The following is a 20,726-nucleotide window of genomic DNA, read 5'->3' as shown; positions in this document are numbered from 1 at the left end:
AGAGCACAAGAATAACCATAAAGAACATAAAAAGAACACAAGAGTAAACAAACAAAGGCAAACACTTAAACATAAAACAAATTAAACTAGGGTTGACTTTCTTAAGACTTTTTGTTATCCTTCCCCAGCAGAGTCGCCAATTCTGTAGCGCTAAAAATTACTCGAGGTGTCTACACACTCGAAAAAGAACAGAGTCGCCACCGATCTTTATTTATTCCAAAGAGGAAAGGGAAAATGTCGAATAAAACCCATGGATAAAAACAAATGGATAAGACGGTCATCGCAACCGAATTAGGGTTCGGGAGTCGGTTAGGCAAGGGGAAGGTATTAGCACCCCTCACCTCCATCGTACTCGATGGGACCCATTTAGCTAGTTTTATGAATGAGTGTTTGCGTAATGTTTGCGTTCTTTAGTTTATTAATTAAGAAAAGAAAAGGGGTTTTTATTTTTTATTATTGTGAAAGGGAAAGGAAAGATTTTTTATTATTATGCTCGCCAAGACATTTGTATCTTGTGCCTACGTATTCCCTCGTGCAATGGGAAAGTCAGAGCGACCGTAGTTCAGATAAAAAACTACGAGTTTGTGATTAATTTTAGGGTTAAATAAGTTTTTGGTCCCTATAAATATTCCAATTTTCATTTTTAGTCCCTCCCTACCTTTAGGCAACGGTTTTTACAAGAAAACCGTTGCCAAAACCAGCTAAAACCGTTGCCTAAAGGCAGGGAGGGACTAAAAATGAAATTGCAATATTTATAGGGACCAAAAACTTATTTAACCCTTAATTTTATGAAGGATGTTTAGTGTTTGATTCAAAGGATCAAAGGTTTTCAAGAGGTGTGCACTTCTTGTCACTCGATCACTTCGATTTAATTAAGAAAGAATTTTGAAGTTTGATTCAAAGGATCAAAGGTATTCAAGAGGTGTGCACTTCTTGTCACTCGACCACTTTGATTTAATTAAGAAAATATTTTAAAGTTTGATTCAAAGGATCAAAGGTATTCAAGAGGTGTGCACTTCTTGTCACTTGATCACTTCGATTTGATTAAGAAATAATTTTGAAAGTTTGATTCAAAGGATCAAAGGTATTCAAGAGGTGTGCACTTCTTGTCACTCGACCACTTTGATTTAATTAAGAAAGAATTTTGAAGTTTGATTCAAAGGATCAAAGGTATTCAAGAGGTGTGCACTTCTTGTCACTCGACCACTTTGATTTAATTAAGAAAATATTTTAAAGTTTGATTCAAAGGATCAAAGGTATTCAAGAGGTGTGCACTTCTTGTCACTTGATCACTTCGATTTGATTAAGAAATAATTTTGAAAGTTTGATTCAAAGGATCAAAGGTATTCAAGAGGTGTGCACTTCTTGTCACTCGACCACTTTGATTTAATTAAGAAAATATTTTAAAGTTTGATTCAAAGGATCAAAGGTATTCAAGAGGTGTGCACTTCTTGTCACTCGATCACTTCGATTTGATTAAGAAATAATTTTGAAAGTTTGATTCAAAGGATCAAAGGTATTCAAGAGGTGTGCACTTCTTGTCACTCGATCACTTTGATTTAAGGAAAAAAGTTTTTGAAAAGAAGAAACTCGACGTTGGATCGAGAAATTGTTATTTTGAATGGCAATTATTTTTTTTTTTGGAGCTTTTTAACATACTAAACAATAAAATAAAATTCTAATTAAAAGATCATACATTTTTTGGATTCTTCTAGATGAGAAATTTAAACTAAAATATTTTTGGGGTTTTAATGTTCTTTAATCAAACAAACTTATTAAACTAATTCTAAAAAAAAAAGAAAATTTAATCTTACAATACTTTTTGTATTCTAATAAGGATATAGAAAAGAGAATTAAAATCCTATACTAAAAAATAAAAGACTTGAACTTTATGAACATATTTAGATAAAGAACAAAGGAGGATAAATTAGAAAAAGAGCTAATTGGGCCAGGGGTGCGAAATCCAGAGGGAGGTGTGAAAACGGCCCAATAAAAGGATTTGGCCCTATAAAAAAATATAAAAAAACATGGATTTAAAGTATCCCGGGTTGGGTCTGACCCGGATCCATCCCAATTGAGAAACATTACCCGGTTCCCAATAGGAAACCCTAAATACTCTAATCTTCCCCTTTCATCGTTCAATCAGAAAAAAGAAAAAGAAATCTCCTATCTCGGTGCAACTCTCTTTTGATCTCGCTACAAACATGTTTTCATGGCTAAGTTTCTAATCAATCTCTCTTTGCTATAGCTTCCTCTCACTCTCGATCTCCTTCGATCACTTTCTTAATCGAACAACACAAAAACCCTAAACCTCTCTTTCGATTGCCTGAAACGATTCCCGACAAAGAACCGTCCTCACTAGCCGCAGAAATTGATGGATAATCAACCAGAGAAAATGAATACTCATCCTCTCTATCGTCGCTCAATGAAACGGTAACATCACTCTCAAACTCTCATAGTTTTCTCAATCTCCTAGGTTCAAACGTTAATGACAACAGTGTGCTTCGTTCTCAGTTTGCAGTTCAATGACAACAACAAAATTCTGTTTCTTTATTATTTCTTTCTACTGAGGTATCATTTTTATCAGGATTGATGAGTTCACAAGTATATTTTTAGTTTGATTTTAGATTTTCACTTTAAGTGAATGTATCTGTCTATTATTTATGCAGGGAAGATATTTCACACACCAAGACATTCTGTACCAGTAGTGCCAATCATCTCTGCGGCCTAGAATCACCTCAGCACCATGGGTTCAGCCTAAGAGGCCTTTCCACTCGGGCTTTTCATTGGTGAGTTGGTTGAGTTCAAACCTGGCCCCAGGTGGAATCAAAATACACAAGTAGAAGCAAGAAACAAATAATAGATTAAGCAGACACAAGGTATCATCAATATTTCAGAGTTATGCACAGGTTTGGAAAGGTACCTTCAGCCTTTGAATACGAGTAGCTTTCTTTGAATCTTTCTGTCAAAAGCCTTCTGGTTGAGTCTGAACTAGGACCAAGTGTTTGAACTTGTATGCAGGGAGGGGTTTAGCTCAAAAAATATCAGAGTTCAATGTGAAACTCTGAGTATTTCTTTGTGTGTTTATGAGCTTTTTGTGGTAGGTTAGGTTTTTGTTAAAGTGAAGATGGGGGCTGCCGAATCCTCCCCTTCTCAATGAAATAGTGGATGATTATATAGTGTGTAGGTTTGGCATTTGATTCTAGGGTTGGATAAAAAATATTGAGGTTTGGCCTTTGATTTGGAAATGTTGTAGTGAACCTTTGTGTAGCAGCTTGTGTTTTTTACCATTTTCTTGCAATTTCTGATGCTGGCAGCAACTTTGTTTTGTTTTGTAGACTGCATCTTTGGACTGTTTATTGCTTTTTGATGCAGGTTTTTTGTATGTCTATTTTGAGAAAATTTTGGACTATTGTGGGCTGCTTTTGCAGGTTGGGGCAGCAGCACATTCTTGGAGCTTTATGGACACAATTTGGAGGGAATGATAGAATTTGAAGACTAGGATTGAAGCATATGTTTAAGACTTCACTTAGGTTTTAATGAGCTTGTAAATGATGTTTCTTGTATCTTGTGAGCATCTGTAAGACTTGTATACCATTGTAACATTTTTTCATCTTTCACAACACTTGGCATTTTAATAATCCAAACCAACATAATTCTTGTAAATCTTTTTTATCTTGGTAACACCTTATGAACAATTGAAATGCCATCACAAGTTTTGTATAGACTAAGTAGCATGACTTTCAAACTTGATGCCTTTGTAGTATTAGGTATAGCATGCAAACCAAACAATTCGAAATGACCTTGAAATCACAATCAATTCCTCTTTGAAAACTTTGATTCTTTTCATGATAATCACGTTTGAAGATCAAATGAGCTTTTCTTCCATCTCTTGAATTGCTTGAACAAGATGTCTTGTTAAAGTTTGAATAATCAATATCTCAAATGCAACCTCAAACCAATGGAATCCCAATATCTTCCCATTCTTAATGCCTTGCACCTTAAGTCACACCGGATGAATAATGCACCACAGCTTGACCAAAAGTTAAAGAGAATTCAAAACCTAATTCCCTCCCATACTCTACTAGAAACAACATTGAAATCAAGCTCAATTGACATACTCAGCTTAAACCATGCAAAAACCCTGATTTTGTACAAATGTCGATTATTTGAAATCATGCCTTAGTGAATGAATGATATGCAAATAATCTAATGAAGCGAAATGTATGGGTCAAAAATTGGGGTATGACACCATGGTAGCTTAAATGCAAAGCTACATGTGTTGAAAAAGTCAAGAATTCAACAAAAGCACTTAATGCTTTTTAGCTTAGTTCTTAAGCACTTCAATGCTTATATAAGAGCTAGCATACTTCAGTAATGTAAGAGAGACAAATTCAGAACCAATACTATGCATATGCCACTTTTGTAATCACTTGAAATTTTGAAGAAAATTTAGAATTCGAATTTTAAATTATAGCTCGTTTCAATATAAACTAAATACTCAAACACATTCCCTAACCCTCACTAAACATAATCAGATCAATTGCAAGTCTTGAAACTCACTGAATCGAGCTACACAGGTCACGATTTGTTCAAATATAAATCAACTCGTATTTGATCATACACGCATACTTAGCAAGATGTAGACATATATTTGAGTTTAGCTTGACGTGTTGATCATTTCTGGAAGTTTAATTGAGTTTTGAATGCTTGTATACGAGGTTACCATTTTTAGGGTTCTTAGATCCTATTTAGGGATTTTCGTTACAAGCAAAATTAGAAGAAACTAAGGCCATATTCGAATTCAGGGGAGAAAACCCAGTCAAAAGAGCATATCGCGAAAAATTATTGTTTTGATTTACCCCTACTCGCTATTTTTGCAGATTTAGGGTTCATCAATTACAGCGCTTTTGCATAAAAGCGTTGTTAAAGGTGGTGTCTGGAGGTTGAAGACGAAGACGTGTCCTCACCCCATTGGCTTGCGCGCGCGCGTTTTTTAAATTTAATTTTTCTAATCCGGTGTGTTGCAGGTGTCTTACGTGTCATACGCCTTCAGGCTTCCCACCATCAGATCCATCCATATGTCAATCCAACGCATCAAAACACGCATCCTTATCATGGACTTTATTTAAATACCACACATGATCATATCTTTTTATATTTTTTATTTTATTTTAATTTCTTTGCAAAATTAATTAAAAATAGTTCTAAAAATAAAAAAATACACAAAAAATATTTTTAAGTTAATAAAATAATATTTTATTTTCTGATATAAAAATATTTTATTTTTCTTCATAATTTAAATATTTTGCATAATTAATTAGTTTATATTTATATATTTATTTTTAATTATTTCAACCAATCAAAAAATCATAAAAAAATTTGTTCTTTATATAAAATATAGTTTATATATTATAGGCTAATTTTGTATATATTTAGAATAATTTTCTATTTAAGTTTTAATTATTTGTGTGATTATTTGTATAATTATATGATTATTTAACTTAATAATTTTCAAAACAATTTCAAAAAATTCCAAAAAAATTAGTTTTGTTTTAAAATTAATTAACAAGCATTTTGAACATATTTTAAACTTTTTTTTTTAGGTTTAAATTTTATTTCCATCTTTTTCTCATTTTAATTAAATTAATCATGCATTAATTATAATTAAAATCAATCATAAAAAATCCAAAAACACTTCTTTTATTTTCTTGCAATTTAAATTCCTAGATAAATGTATAGGTTGTCAAACTCATGTAAATAGCGTAGTTTACATTTCCTGCACAATCGATGTAATAGCGTAGATTTACTTTCCGCATTTTACATTTCCGCATTTAAATTCCAGCACATATAAAACTGCGTGTATGCCAAAGATAAAAATTGAATCGTTAGATCACTAACTTCAAAGATAAAATATCTGAATCAAAACACAATCACACTTGCACCTCTTAGGGTAATCCCTCTTTCACTCTTTTTCAAAATCAAAACCAAACTCTACTGTTTTAAATGCAAAATCGAACTTTCGTTTACATCCGGTAAAAGGATAGTTTTTTAAAGGAAATAGGATAAAGACCTTATAACTTAGGGTAGACCTCCTAATTTGCTTGCTCAGATCAAAACAAACAAATCTCTCATACACCATTGTTTTTCAAAATAAAACTTTCAAAAAAAGACAATACTTTGTATATATCCAAACAAGGATCATTACGAAGTTAACGTTCTTTTTTCAAAAACATCTTTCGAAAAATAAAAACACTTTGTATACATCCGCACAAGGATCATTACAAAGTCAATTTAAAAAGGTATTTGAAACCACATACAAGCATTTCAAGGCAATAGAAAAGTGATTGAAAACAAGTGAGCTAAGCAAATTAAAGAGCCCATGGATAACCATGGATACAAAGGGTGTTAACACCTTCCCTTTGTATAACCTACCCCTTTACCCAGAATTTCTTAAAGGTCTTTTTTCAGTTTCTTCTATAAACCTTTCCTTAATTGGATAAAATAAAAGGTCGGTGGCGACTCTCTGATTTTCAAAAACACAAAAGCAGAAACAAAAAAGAGTCAGTTCGCGTATCTCTCCACGAGAGGTATGGTAAAAAGCCGAGTGCACGACAGATAGTCAAGACAGAGATTTAATTCTGATACTTAGTTCCGAGTATTCTCCAGAGATAGTTCAGATATAGTCAAGACAAAGATTTAATTCTGATACTTAGTTCCGGGTATTCTCCAGAGATAGTTCAGAGATAATCAAGAGACTTTCAAAGATCTAATTCCATCATCACGAACAGTGTGGACATGATCAACCTTCCAGAGTCTAATTCAGTTACTACAAACGGTGTTGACACGACTAACATTCAACATTTTCTTCTCAATACTTCAAGCTCGGATATAGTCTAACGTACGAATTATTCTGACTTTCCTATTTATCCAGATCAGATGGCATCTTTAAGCCCGTCTCATACATATTTTCCAACACTTGGACGGCATCTTTAAGCCCGTCTCCGGCAAAAGTCCCTGCTTCAGCCAGGACAAATTCCTGGGTATTCTAGTGTTCAATCCTCTTCTACCTTCAGATTCCGACAGGCACACAAGCCAATCTACATCCTCAGGTATAAGAAGATTGAACAGGGGCAGCTATCATACCCCAAAATTTTCCCACCACATTTTCATGCTAAAGCTCATTTGAATATCAAAGTCTCAATACTTGGCTGAATATACACTCTCCTAAACAACAGCTCTCCGATTAGGGTTTTGCCTTTCTCAAAGAAAAGTCAGGTTCTGATACCTCAAGAAGCTCCCATGGCCTATCATATGATCCAAAGAATCCCTATGCCAATTTTCAAGCCCTAACTCCCAAGATTGCACAGTCAACTGCTTAAAAGATCAACAGTCGACCAGTTTGACCTAAAAATCAACTATGGTCAAACTACAGTCAAAACTCCTGATTTTTTGTCAACATCCTCATTTTGAAGTATCATTCACCATCTGATCAAGGATTGATCATGGTTCATCAAGAAAAGATCAGAAATCAACAATTTCAAAAGTTTCAAAATTAGGGTTTTCATAGGAGAAAGTCAACTGAACTTTGACCAGCCATAACTCTCACATGGAACATCATAAATTTCCCATATAAAGCTCATTTTGAAGGAAATTGAATTCTCTACAACTTTGTCTCTCACATGCCATGTCTAAAAATGCTTCATTTGAGAGATATGGATAAAAAGATTACAAGTCCTTTTTGAAAGTCAACCGAAAGCAGTTTCTTGTCAAAGCCCATATCATCGAGATAAATTCTTCAAATGGAAAAAAGCTTCCAAAGTTGCTTGTAGAGGACATCTTGTGGTTTCCAAAAAGTCCTAGAACTCCTCCATATCTTAAAAATTGAGGGAGAAACGCCTTGTTAAAGTTGGTCGATTTTAAAGGAAAAAATGTGAAGTAAAAGGCTTTAAAATGGATTTTCTTGCAAAGGGGCCCAATATTTTTTGGCCCAATCTTGATCCTCAAGTTATCTCAGACTTCAAATCTAATTGGCACGAATTTTTAATGTTTATTTGATTTTTTTTATGAATATTTAATCATTTAAAAAGTGATTTTGATCAAGTAAAAATCACATATTTGTTAGAGATCCCATAAGTATCAAATATAATCATCAGTTATGCCTAAATGCCAATCAAATTTCGTGCATAATCAAATTGGGAGGAAAAGATTGAAGTTGAGTCAATTTTGGAAGGATTTATCAATCAATTTTTAATCAAAATTTCTATCAACAAGAAACAAGATTTGATTGGATTTTTTCAAGTTTTATTAACCTAATCCTTCTACTATAAGAGGAGGATGGTTCAAACTATTGGGGAGATTTTTTTTGGCGGCTTAAAGAACCTTGGGAGAACAAAAAAGAACCGTGCCTTTCAAGAGCTAGCATTCACGGATTTGGATCGAGTCAGGCCAAAAACAGTGTACCAATACATTCTTTGATGTTCCTTGAAGCATTCCATACCAGTACAAGGCGCTAAATCGGTCGAAAACCTGGCCTCACATGTCACGGTTTCCTCTTCTCTTTTTCAAACCGATTTGTCCAATTTATGAATTTTAAACATAATTCCATGCTATATTTGTGTTCATGTAGATGTAGGAAATGTTTCTGATACGTTTAATTTGAGGTTTGACACAGGAATAGCAATCCACCATTGCTAGGTTTCCAAAGCTTTAAATTGGGAATTCTAGATTTAGGAAGAATTGGTCCAAACTAACGGCACCAACGGACTTAGAAGGCGATTTACAATCGATTCATGTCCTTGAATTTGATTTATTCATTGTATTTTGTTTAGTTGGGATTTCGCAGGTGGTAGCTATGGAATAAATCGTGGATAAAAACTAGCCAGTTCGTAGCAAAAGGGACTGGCTCAGAAGTGAAGAAGATGAAGTCTGGCGCGTGATTAATTTAAATTCCTTTTTAAAAAGTTTGTTTTCCATATAGTATTATGGGTTTGTTATGTTAACAGCGAAAAAGAGGAGGCCCAGTGGAGGAGAAGTCCGGCCAGAAGTCTTCGAGCGCGAGGACGCGAGCTCGATTCTGGCTCCCTGCGTTTGTTTTTTTATTCACTTCTTTGAGTGCCTTCGCTGGCAGATCATGTGCGTCTAGCCTATTCGCGACCATGGTGCGCTATCACATCATGACCTCTGGTTGATCTCAAAACTGGATCTAGCGACCACAAGCCTGCACGCCTATGATAGACCTCCAGGGACCTGCAACACCGGATCTAAAACGCTAAGTCCCAATCCTTTTATTTTTATTTTTATTGTATAATTCAGTTTTTTGTTTATATATTGCCTACTTACCTTCACCTAGCTAAAACCTTTTTAAAATATTCTCCTTAAATAAAATTTCTTCCAAATTTCATTATTTTTATAATAAGTCATTTATTTTGATTTTATTTTACTATTTAATTTGATTTTAGTCATTAAATATTTTTAATTTGATTTAAGGATTAAATTATCTAATTATTTAATAGATTATAAATATTTTTATTAACTGATTAAAATACTCAGTAGGATTAGACAATTTAATCAAAAAAATTATCTTTGCCGATTAGGTTGAAAACCAATAATTAATTAATTTGGTTTTATTTATTCTATTAATCACAGTTGACTTGTGCCCTAATCAGGGTTTACGAAGATCGTGCCTACACTGAAATTTTCTCTTTTGTGCAGTTTTTTTTCCAGGGTTACCATTAGGGTTTGTCCGACTACGAGCCATATCAGATCAAAAGCTAAGTCCTATTCTATATTTCTTTTAAATTTTATTTTTGCCTTTCTAAATTAAGATTAGGGTTCGCATTCAAATATAATGAACTCCGCCTACACTCACTCCTTTCTGTCTTTTTTGCAGGGTTAACCAGATCGATTAAAGCTCAAACCTTTGGTAATCCTGAACTTATCATCTACTTAATTATTTCTTTTTTGTGGTTTGCCCACAAACCCTTTTGCTTTATTATGTAACTTCTCCGAGGTTGTAATAGTAATTAGGGTTTAACTTTTCTGATTAACTGCGTGGTTAGTAATCTAGGGAGTGATAACCTTGAACTGAATTAGAGTCATTAATTTTACAAGATAATTTATAATTGAATTTAATCACGTGATTGTTGCACACACGCACCTTTTATGGTACCCCTCTTGTTGCCTGTTGCCTTGTGTTTTAAAATGCAGAATAGCCAAGTCCCTCGAATACGAGGATACCTCAGCAATGTTGCTCTCAGTTCATTCAAAGATCATAAGTCCCTAATGATGCTGCCTTCGATTCGCCAAATATGATCTCGTCCCTCAAAGTTTCCTACGAAGTGCTGAGGTATCCTCTGGTTTCCTAACGAAGATGGCTATTTTGATCCTTCCCTTAGACTACCTGCCCCTCTATGGCAAGGGACAGTCTTGTGGCGAATGATAATTTGACGACCCTTCAACCTCTAAATCAAAGGGCTTCCTTACCCTCCTATGGTATGGATAGCCCTGAAAGGCTAAAAGAACATTTTTCATCTAACCAGGTAATTTGCCATTAATTGCATGCTCTGGTTTAAAATCTTTTTCTACCCTTTTCTCAAAAAAAACTTTCAAAAAGCTACGCTTATTTACAAGCTAAATTCTTATTTGTTTTCTACACTTTTTCTTTCAAAAGAGCAAAGCAATTAAGAGCCCATGGAAAACCATGGATGCAAAGGGTGCCTTACACCTTCCCTTTGCATAAATTACCCCCTGAACTCAGTTTTTATTTAAAAGGTTTTTCCTGTTCTTTTAGCCTTTCTAATAATTTGGATAAAATAAAAGTCGGTGGCGACTCATGCTATCCGCGACATTTCGATAAAAAGTCAGTTCACCGTATTACACTAAGCAATGAATGGTAAACACTCTTCTTCCATAAGAATGTCATCACTTTTCTCAAACTCTGCATTCTGAATAATCTGAACTAATTCGGCAGAAACTAATAGAGCTGATAGTAATCTTCCATAAGGGATGTGGAAACTTTGGCCACACTTAAAAGCTATAAGTGATTCCCTTAACTGACGGAAGATGATTACAGGAAGATTTAGTGGTCGACCACTTTCAAGCCAATGAATCATGAAGCGATCTCTGCTTGACACAAGATGATGAAAAAGTCCCCTGGGTGTTAGGTTTGATAGCACAAACTTAAACAAAATTCGTCTTAGAGGAGAAAGGAAGTCTGCATTGTTGAAGATATGTCTGGCTACACTGTTAGTGACAGGGTTAGCATCATTCCATTGATCAAACATATCAGGACACATAGCAGATGGGTTAGACACATAACCAATTGTTTCAGTAATTGATTCTTTAGAGATGACAAAGGGGATGCCATAAATTTTGGCCGAGATGCTGCGATTGTCATTACTGACAGAAGCTTTCTTCCAGAAGATTTTTACAAGATTTGGAAAGACCTTTCCATGAAGAAGAGCAACATAGTTAGACCAGCCTTGCTTTTCAAGACATTCCCTGAGAAATCCACTGCTTTCGGTGGGACATATGTAATTTTCTTTTAGAGTAAGAAGGTATGGTTGGAAATCCATTTTGAAGAAGGAAGTCGGTTGAAGAGAAGTAGAAGCTAGGGTATAGAAGGAAGAGTATTGGATTTTAGAAGAATTAGTGAAGAGATGAAGGCTAATGAGAGATTAGGAAGTATAAATAACGGTGGATACCATTTTGAAAAAGAACCCCTAGTTAAACCTAATTATTATTTGCTAATGATGATCCTGACGGTTAGGAGGAGATATCGTGATACGAGGAGATTTGGAACAGAGACCTAAGACATAGGACTAAGAGATACGCCGACTTTTCCATTTTAAAACATTTTAACACGTGTTCAGAATCCAAGGGTTTTGCGTGTATGAACACCAAAGGTTAGAATTTGATTGTCAAAGGTTTTAAAAGCTCATAAATACTTAAACCTTCAATCGTCCTTTTTAAAATATAGCTAATCCTTTTAAGTCTTGTTTTCTAGAGTGGTCAGAACTTCTGATAATCTTCACATTCTCAATCTTGTCTATAACATCTAGATGTTTTAGCAACATCATATCTAATTAACTTTCCTTTTTTTTAAAACCAATTTGATGAGGACACACTTATATCGAGTATTTCAGTAAGAGAGAAAATGATAATGAGGTGTTAGTCATGTAGGAGCAGATAAGTGATGGAGACATATGCTAAGAGCACAGAGATAGATTTTAGAGAAACCTAAAAAATATGAAAGGAATGTTGTAATTAATGTTAAAAGCACAGATGCAGGACATGCATGGATAATGTGACATATAGTAGAGTAGACACTAATTAAAATAACAGAAGAAATCTATGTCAATAAACTTATTTTGGTAAAATTATAAAAGAGAGAGTTTTAGAAAGATCTGACCATATTGAGTGATAAACCTTCCTTCTTTGTCTTGAAGTGTCTTTCTTGACTTGATCTTAGTTGAATAGATTTATCATTCTGGCTTGAGTCAGATTTGCTCTTTCTGATTTTGAATGTCTTCATTTAGCAGATGTTCTTTCATATCTTCTTCCTCTGATTGGTGCCGGTGAGTCTGAGATGAGTCAACTACACTTATTTATCTTTGAATATTTTCATTGAGCACATATTCTTCATTCTGATGTCTTGAGCTTTGTAGAATATTCTTTTGTTGATTTTCAAAACTCCTTCTGCTAGGTAGATGATATTCAGAGTCTTGAGATCTTTTGTCTTGACATCTTCTGATTATACTGAGTGTTTGAATTTGACTTTGATTTCAACTCAGTGTGGTTTTTCTCCTTCTGGATCTCTCTACACGGTTAAGTGTTTGATCTTGAGATCAATACAGAGCCATACCAATTGAAGGTGACGAAAACACAAGAAAGGGGGGATTGAATCATGTTCTTTATCAATTAAAATTCCCTTTCTTTTTCTTTAATGTCTATTTTTTCATTCATTTGATCATCTATTGGATTATGCTTTTGATGTTGCGGAAGCATGAGGAAGTAGAACTGCATAAGCAATTAGATGTTCATTTTAACTTCTGTTTGTCATCAGAACTTATGACTTTCTCAGTACAAGTCTGAGGAGCTTTTGTGTGAATGTTCTAAGTTAAAACTGATATGTGCAGAAAGTAAAAGACACATTCATTTTTATCCTGGGTCACCTTCTAACTAAGGCTACCTCCAGTCCACCTTCTTCAGGTGATTTTCCTCTCAACAGAGGTCTTAATCCACTATAACCAAATCATGATTACAACCGCACAATCCTCCATCGTGACTCACAACCTTCACAGCCAACTGCTGTGACTGACCATCTGGACAATGACCCGTTCAGTGATTACCGCGAGATATAACGTCCATTGATCCATGCACCCTGCACAAGCTACCCGCGAGTGACTAACCCCTAGATGACTGAACCGTTCAGTGATCCCTTCTGGATATAATGTTCATCAATCTAGTAACCTGCACAACAACTCGTTGTAACTAACTCCCTGCACAACTACCTGCTGTGACTAACTTCTGATAATGAGCCGTTCAGGGATCCTAGCAGGATATAACGTTCATCTATCTTCTGGAGATAATTGGTGTGCTTCTTAATCAAGCATATGGTCTCCTATTCTCAAAATGTATATTTATGGCTCACTGACTAGAAGTCATTTATAGAGCCTAAACATTCTATCAGAAGTTTCCTAAGATATAACACACTACGAGCAACAACTCTATGTGTTTTACAATTTATAACAAGAACAATACATAGTCTTGTGGTCTTCTATTCTTGAACTTCTGGATGAGATCTTCTTCATTTTCTGATAAGCATATTAAGAGACAACACTCTTGTGTTGATGGCTTCTTGTCATGATCTTCATCTTCAAATCTTCTTAAGCTTATTTAGAGCAACAATTCTATTGTTGATTGCTTCTGATTTGATTTGCACTTCTTCTTTCTCCCAAGTAGATTTAGAGCAGCAGCTTTATGTTGATTGCTTCTTGTGGTCTGGTCTTCTCTTATTTGAGTAAGGAGATTAGAGCTTCAGCTCTTGAAATTAATTCCTTCTTGTAAGACCATCTTCTTCTTATCTACTTAAGCAGATATGGAGCATCAGCTCTCATATTGATTGCTTCTAGTGAGTAGATCTTCATTTTTCTTTTTGACTACTGATCATAAAGCTTGTTACAGCTGATAACACATTTAATGATCATAAGTAAACATGAAAAATTTCTTCGAGCAACAACTCAGTGTATTCTGTTTCTCAAGTCATTCAATGTGAAAAATGTATGAGTTGATCAAGTATTAGTGAACTTCTGATAACTCTAGTGGAGAATACTGCTTAACAGAAGGGATTTCTTCTTAGCTTATATTAAGCATATGGTTAATGTATCACAACACAGTGGATTATCACATACTAAGTATGTGTTGCTTCTTGTGAATTTTCTGATGCATGGTTTCATGAAGATACTTATGTGATATTCATGCTCAGCTTCTTCTACTGATTTTCTCTCAGGATCTCTCATTTTTCCGCTCTTTGTAGATGTATCCTAGATACACATTCTGATGCTCACTCTGGATGCATACTCAGATGCTTTCCAGCATGCATACCTTCAAGTCTGAGGTTTTGATTTATTTATATAGCTTGGTATGTTACCGTTGGAATCTAGCCGTTGAGATTGGTTTGAATGTTGTCTTGAATGGTTCGTCTAGATTGAGCCTTTTGTGACATGTGTTGTTCTTGGAAGAACCTTATTCTCAAACATAATGATTATAGTTGATGGCGTGCTTCTTTGGATAGACTTGTCTTTCCAATGTGCTGCATGCGGGTTGCTTCTTCTTTCAGCCTTAGGAGTTGTTCCTTTTAAATGTTGCAACTGTTTTGCTTATGATGATGTTTCTAACGGCTCTCCCTTAGATTCTAAGCTCTTTATATTTTACTCAATTTGTATGTTGAGCTGAAGATTCTTTATTGGCGTGTCTTCTGCTGATGTTTGTATGTTATATATCACTGTATCGTAGTCTTCAGGACTTGTAGCTTCAGAACTTCTGATCTTCATACTTGTGTGATCTTCTGATGTTTGCAAAGCTTCTTGAATAAGCTTGTTTTCAATCTTGCTTGTTTGTTTGCCTGCTGTCTTTGGTAGTTGATGTGTTCTGGATCAGAATATCTAATGAACGATGTTTGGCTTCTTCGATCTTCTGGATGTAGTTGTCGTATTCTTATTCTGATGAGTCATGTATGAGATTTATAACATAATATCTGCACACTAAATAAAACCATTAGTAATAAAATTATTACTCACAAAATATATATTTGTTATCATCAAAACCAGATTTTGAACATAGATTCTTAATCTTGTTCTAACACTTTTATTAGCAATGAGGTACCCAGGTAATAACCGAAGTGGTAATTAAATTAAATGTCTAAGTAGATTTCCTTTCATGGCTTCACACTACACTAGTGAAACCAAATCTTATCTTGTACTATTTCACTTTAATGCCAATGTTGGATTTTAAATGTGTTTTTTCCTTTTCTAGATAATCAATTTTGTTATAAATTTCGGCATGTGTGCTGATTTTTCTTGATAATTGCTACAGTAAAATAATTAGAAAAAAAAACTAAATTATTGATACACCATGTGCCAAAGTACAAAAGCTGTCATGTGAACTATGTTACTAGAATTAGCTAATATTTAATTATTTTTTTTTATTAGACAAGGAAATTAAGAATAAATCAGTATATAAAGTACGAACATCCATCTTTTAACATAAAAGTCAAGGGAAGTTCAAAGTTTTTGAAGGAAAAGGAGAACAAGGATGATGAGTGGAGAAGGAAAGGTGGTGTGTGTGACTGGTGCTTCTGGTTTTATTGCTTCATGGATTGTTAAGTTCCTTCTCCAACGTGGTTACACCGTCAGAGCCACCGTTCGAGATCCAAGTCAGTGCTTCTTTTTTCTTCAACTTCTTTCTCTTTATATAATAAATTCATCAACATTCATGTTCTTTTTGTTTCAGTTATTTGATCACCCTTATGAATAATTGGTTTAATTGGTGTGCAAGCAGGTAATCCGAAAAAGGTTGACCACTTGCTTAAACTTGATGGTGCAAAAGAGAGGTTGCAACTTTTTAAGGCTGATCTTTTGGATGAAGGTTCCTTTGACTCTATTATTCAGGGATGTGATGGTGTCTTTCATACTGCTTCACCTGTTCGTTTTGTCGTAGACGATCCACAGGTTCACTCTATTCTATTTTTTATAAGTAGTTGAACCGTGTGGCAGCGCATCGCAACGTGTCACCGTCGTATTGGGAAGTACCGGAATTTTTTTTTTTAATTAAAAAAATTCGATACTCCTTCAATATGTATCCGCAGAGCGTATCCGATATGATTCATTGTGATGTAAGAATGAAGGTTTTTTCTTGAACTTTAAATGAAATTTTGGTTAAGTGATTTTCATCGGTAACCAAATTAGTAGAAATATATAAGAGATACTTTCATACACAAAAGTACAAGAAACAGGGTTCAAATTAATCAGGTTGCTTAATGACAACAACACTTTGAAATCGAAGTTCAAAGCCTAGGCTGGCTGTTATTGATTATGTATATAGTTGACAAATCATGTGATTATGTAAACTTACCTATTTATTGTCTTTGCAAAACAGACCAATTACTGGTATATGCACGGTTAACTTTTGGTTTCTATATTTCAGGCTGAGTTGATTGATCCGGCAGTGAAGGGAACTCTTAATGTTCTTAAATCATGTGCGAAATCACCATCTGTGAAACGAGTTGTCTTTACTTCTTCTTTTGCTACAGTTGTACATGATCCAAGGCCAAAAACTCCCGAAGTTGTAATCGATGAGACATGGTTTTCAAATCCAGATTTTTGTAGGGAATCAAAGGTTAGTATTTTTTCCTGAATGTTACTTAGAATTAAAAAAACTTGAAGCTCGTCAAGCTGGGATACGTGATTTCGATGTGGTTTATCTGAAGTTAGGAATTGAGTAATGTGTTTTTCATAAATTAACTTTGTTGCCAACTTGTATTTGTGTTATCAGTTATGGTATCCGCTTTCAAAGACTTTGGCTGAGGCTGCTGCCTGGGAATTTGTAAATGAAAACAAGATTGACATGGTTGTTATCAATCCAACAATGGTTGCCGGACCTCTCTTACAACCTGAGGTTAACGAAAGTGTTGAACTAATTCTAAACCTAATAAATGGTAATTCTTTCATGACATAAAGTGCATATGGCTGCAGTGAAACTCTAAAATCAATTTCACTCTTCTTTCGATCAATGTTTCATTTAAGTATTGATCATTGTCTTGCTCATGTAGCTGTTTCTCGTATCTCTTGTGTTACTGTATCTGTTGCTTCCGTTAACAAATAACAGTGAATTTTTGCAATGTGTGACATATTAATTAATGTCATATTTATTTCAGAAAAGAATTACCCTGTTGCATAATAGAACAACTCGTGTAATTGTTGAACGCAGGTTTACCTTTTCGAAATAAAAATTATGGATGGGTGAATGTAAAAGATGTTGCGAACGCTCATATTCACGCATATGAGATTGCTTCAGGTGGTGGAAGATATTGTTTATCTGAGACAGTGGTACATTGTTCAGAACTTGCTAGGATTTTACGTGATCTATACCCAACAATACAAATTTCAGACAAGTAAGTTCGATTGCTATACCTTCACGAGTGCATTGCATAGATTAAAATATGAATTTGGATATTGTACAGAGAAGTCATAAGTTACTTCAGTCATAGAGACACAATTTTATGAACAATCTTGTCTCTTTTTTCTGTACTATGCATCAGGTGTGAGGATGATGAGCCACACATGCCAGTGTATCAGATTTCCAAGGAAAAGGCTAACAGTTTGGGAATAGACTTTATTCCTTTGGAAGTCAGTCTCAAGGAAACTGTGGAAAGCTTCCGGGAGAAAAAAATTGTCGACTTTTAATGGTCGCGATCAGGCACGATAAACCACTTAGTAGAATAAAATGTTTTACTGTTGTTGAAATTTTTTGACAGCATCAATAAGTGTTTACTTTGAGATTATTATATCTTCCTTGTTTGTTCATAAGGGGTTATCCTTGTAAAATAAGATGTGTTATCTTTTGATTTAATCAAAGTTTTTATAGATAGAAAGGTAATAATCACTAAAAACTCTTATACTAAAAACTCATACACGTAACTATGAGATTCTGAGTTTGAATCTGAGGCATGGTATCCCATTAAGTGGAGCTAGGACTTGTTGATCAGTATAATCTTTTTATACTTAACTATATATTCGTTTGTAAGTCTTATTATTATAAGTATTATGCACTATATTGAAATCATTACTTCATTCTCTATTTCTATATGAATGAATGTCTATTGTTAATATCATATAAAAACTACGTTCACTGCATATGTACGTTGTTGTGTGTTGCTAAAATAAAAAACTATCACATGGAAGGGTATTTATGTTGGATCACAAGTTTGGTATGGTGGGATATGAAGGATTGGCTATTTAGGATTTGCTTGCAAGATAAACTTTTGGGGATACCTCCCACATCCTAATACGAAAAATATACTTTCGGATACACCTCGGTTTACACACAATTCATTCATAAGTGAGTCAAATCTTAATTTTATATTAAAAATTAATACGGAAATGCATATTCGTATAACTTGCAGAAATGTATCTTTAGACGGATTTTTAATTAAAAGCGCGTCAGACCTCTCCTTTCTTATTTTCATCATATCTCTCAAACTCTCAAACAATTTCAACTCACTTTCAAATTACTACTCTCAACATCCGATCGATCAAAGTGCTTAATATTAAACTCACATATTTAGTAAGTTTTTGAATTCAAGATTTTCACATTTGATTTCCCTAGACAAGCATATGTAGAATAGAGCATTAGGTTGTGTAATGGACATTAATATATTAATATATAGGTAGTATAACTAAGCATGTCTAGTTTTCATGCATTTCTGACATTTTTGGTTTTTTTAGTTCTAGGTTAATACGGAAATACACTTCCGTATTTGTTCAAAATTGAATTTTTCAGAAATACGGAAGTACATTTCCATATTTTGTCTCTCTGCATTGTTTGACTTGATTTTCAATGTGTTTCATACGGGTTTGATTTTTTTCTACTTTGTATTGCTTGTGTGGCTTAATTATAGACAACATGCCTAATAACCAAGATCGAATAAGGCTCGTAGGGAAATAGCCCGACCCTCGCAACCATCAGTCGATTCCAGCTCGTTTAATACAAAGGCCTGAACTTCTAGGATTCAGCCATCTCCGACTTCTTCATCCCGGAGGTGGCATGTGCCACATCATAATGCCCCAGAAGCCCCACCAGTCCAAGTTAAGGCACCTGTTGTCGATGTGGCCATTCTTGAGGAGTTTGGAGGAGACCCATATGACTTATCACTGATTTCTCTATATGCAAACCTTGCTGCCAAGCATGTGTGGGACAGAGAGGTAAAATTTATCTATATTTATTCTTTGAAACCAATGTGTTACAATATTCAAACATTCTAACATAATTCATTTTTCTACAATAACGTGATACTTTAAAATGTATCAACCATGGTCGGAAGATTGTGAGGTTGCAACATCCTGATGAACAATGGTTTCATGATGTGATGTAGTTATCTGGGCTACGGGATTTATGCATGACTGATTATACTACTACTATCCATGGTATGATGTCATCGTTCGTTGAGAGATGACACTTTGATACGTCATCTTTTCATATTTTACATGGTGAGATGTCCATCACATTGGATGATGCGTAATGTTTTCTCCATCTTCCGACTAGTGAAAGATTATTATACTACTCCAGGATTACCATAGGTGATGCATTGGAGATGATGGTGGATTATTTGGAAGCTAATCCAGATGATTCCTGGAAGGAGATAGAAGACACCCGAGAGTGTCATTCTATATTTGGACTCTTGGAGAGGTTGTATGCACACCAATTCACTAAGGCAGAGCAGGCCAATGGAGATGATGAATAGGTTATGCAGCATAGAGCATATGTAATAATAACATACCTATTATACTTGGTTGGCACATCCATATTTGTGGACAAGAGCACCTAAAATGTGGATATGGCTTAATTCAGAAACTTCGCTGACTTGGAGCGGATTCATCAGTATAACTAGGGGCGCTTGTTTGGTATACATGTACTCCAAATTAGTTGAAGGTTGTCTTTGAAAGACCAAACAGATGACAACTAGTTGCACGTTATTGGCGGTAATATATTTGCATCATTTACTGTTTCTGTACCATTTTCATAACAGTTATGCTACACCATTACTAATAATTCATATGTACCATTTTCAAGTATGGATCCTCCAACACTTACCACGCATCTCCGATCGATCATATGTTGATCACTATACCGAGGATATCTATCGTACTTGTGCATTCCTCCCGCTTAGAGGAAATTAGTCAATCAAGCAATTTAGAGTGTATCTTGACTACATAATACACTATGTATACACTTCCGACCATACAAATTCGACTGTCAGACACGTCCCTTTGATGATATAGTATTTTACTATACATGGTTGATTTCTAGGTCACGTCTGATATATCCATATTTGCTTACGCGAGCCATGCCCTTGTTTGGGTATATGCAGGTTATTTCTCTCAAATCCCATGGTGTGTTCTGGCATCACATTTCTTATGTACATAGTCTTACACACACATACACAC

At 34.7% G+C, this 20,726-nt stretch overlaps 1 protein-coding gene and 1 long non-coding RNA gene across 2 annotated transcripts; both read left to right on the top strand.

Moving 5' to 3' along the window:
- The first annotated feature begins 2,158 nt into the window (after window positions 1-2,158).
- Window positions 2,159-3,671, top strand: LOC131638336 (uncharacterized). Its single transcript, XR_009294646.1, has 4 exons — window positions 2,159-2,433; window positions 2,515-2,571; window positions 2,670-2,919; window positions 3,432-3,671. It is a non-coding gene; the product is annotated as an uncharacterized LOC131638336 (long non-coding RNA).
- A 12,077-nt stretch (window positions 3,672-15,748) lies between these two features.
- On the top strand, window positions 15,749-18,162 carry LOC131638331 (cinnamoyl-CoA reductase CAD2-like). The gene is made up of 6 exons (XM_058908892.1): window positions 15,749-15,937; window positions 16,063-16,232; window positions 16,708-16,899; window positions 17,056-17,218; window positions 17,491-17,674; window positions 17,822-18,162. The coding sequence occupies exons 1-6, from the start codon at window positions 15,817-15,819 to the stop codon at window positions 17,964-17,966; spliced, it is 975 nt and encodes a 324-aa protein (XP_058764875.1). The 5' UTR covers window positions 15,749-15,816; the 3' UTR covers window positions 17,967-18,162.
- The last annotated feature ends 2,564 nt before the right edge of the window (window positions 18,163-20,726 follow it).

Source organism: Vicia villosa, unplaced genomic scaffold (assembly GCF_029867415.1).
Source record: "Vicia villosa cultivar HV-30 ecotype Madison, WI unplaced genomic scaffold, Vvil1.0 ctg.002268F_1_1, whole genome shotgun sequence".
Classification (NCBI taxonomy): domain Eukaryota; kingdom Viridiplantae; phylum Streptophyta; class Magnoliopsida; order Fabales; family Fabaceae; genus Vicia; species Vicia villosa.
This window is presented reverse-complemented; position numbering and strand designations above follow the sequence as displayed.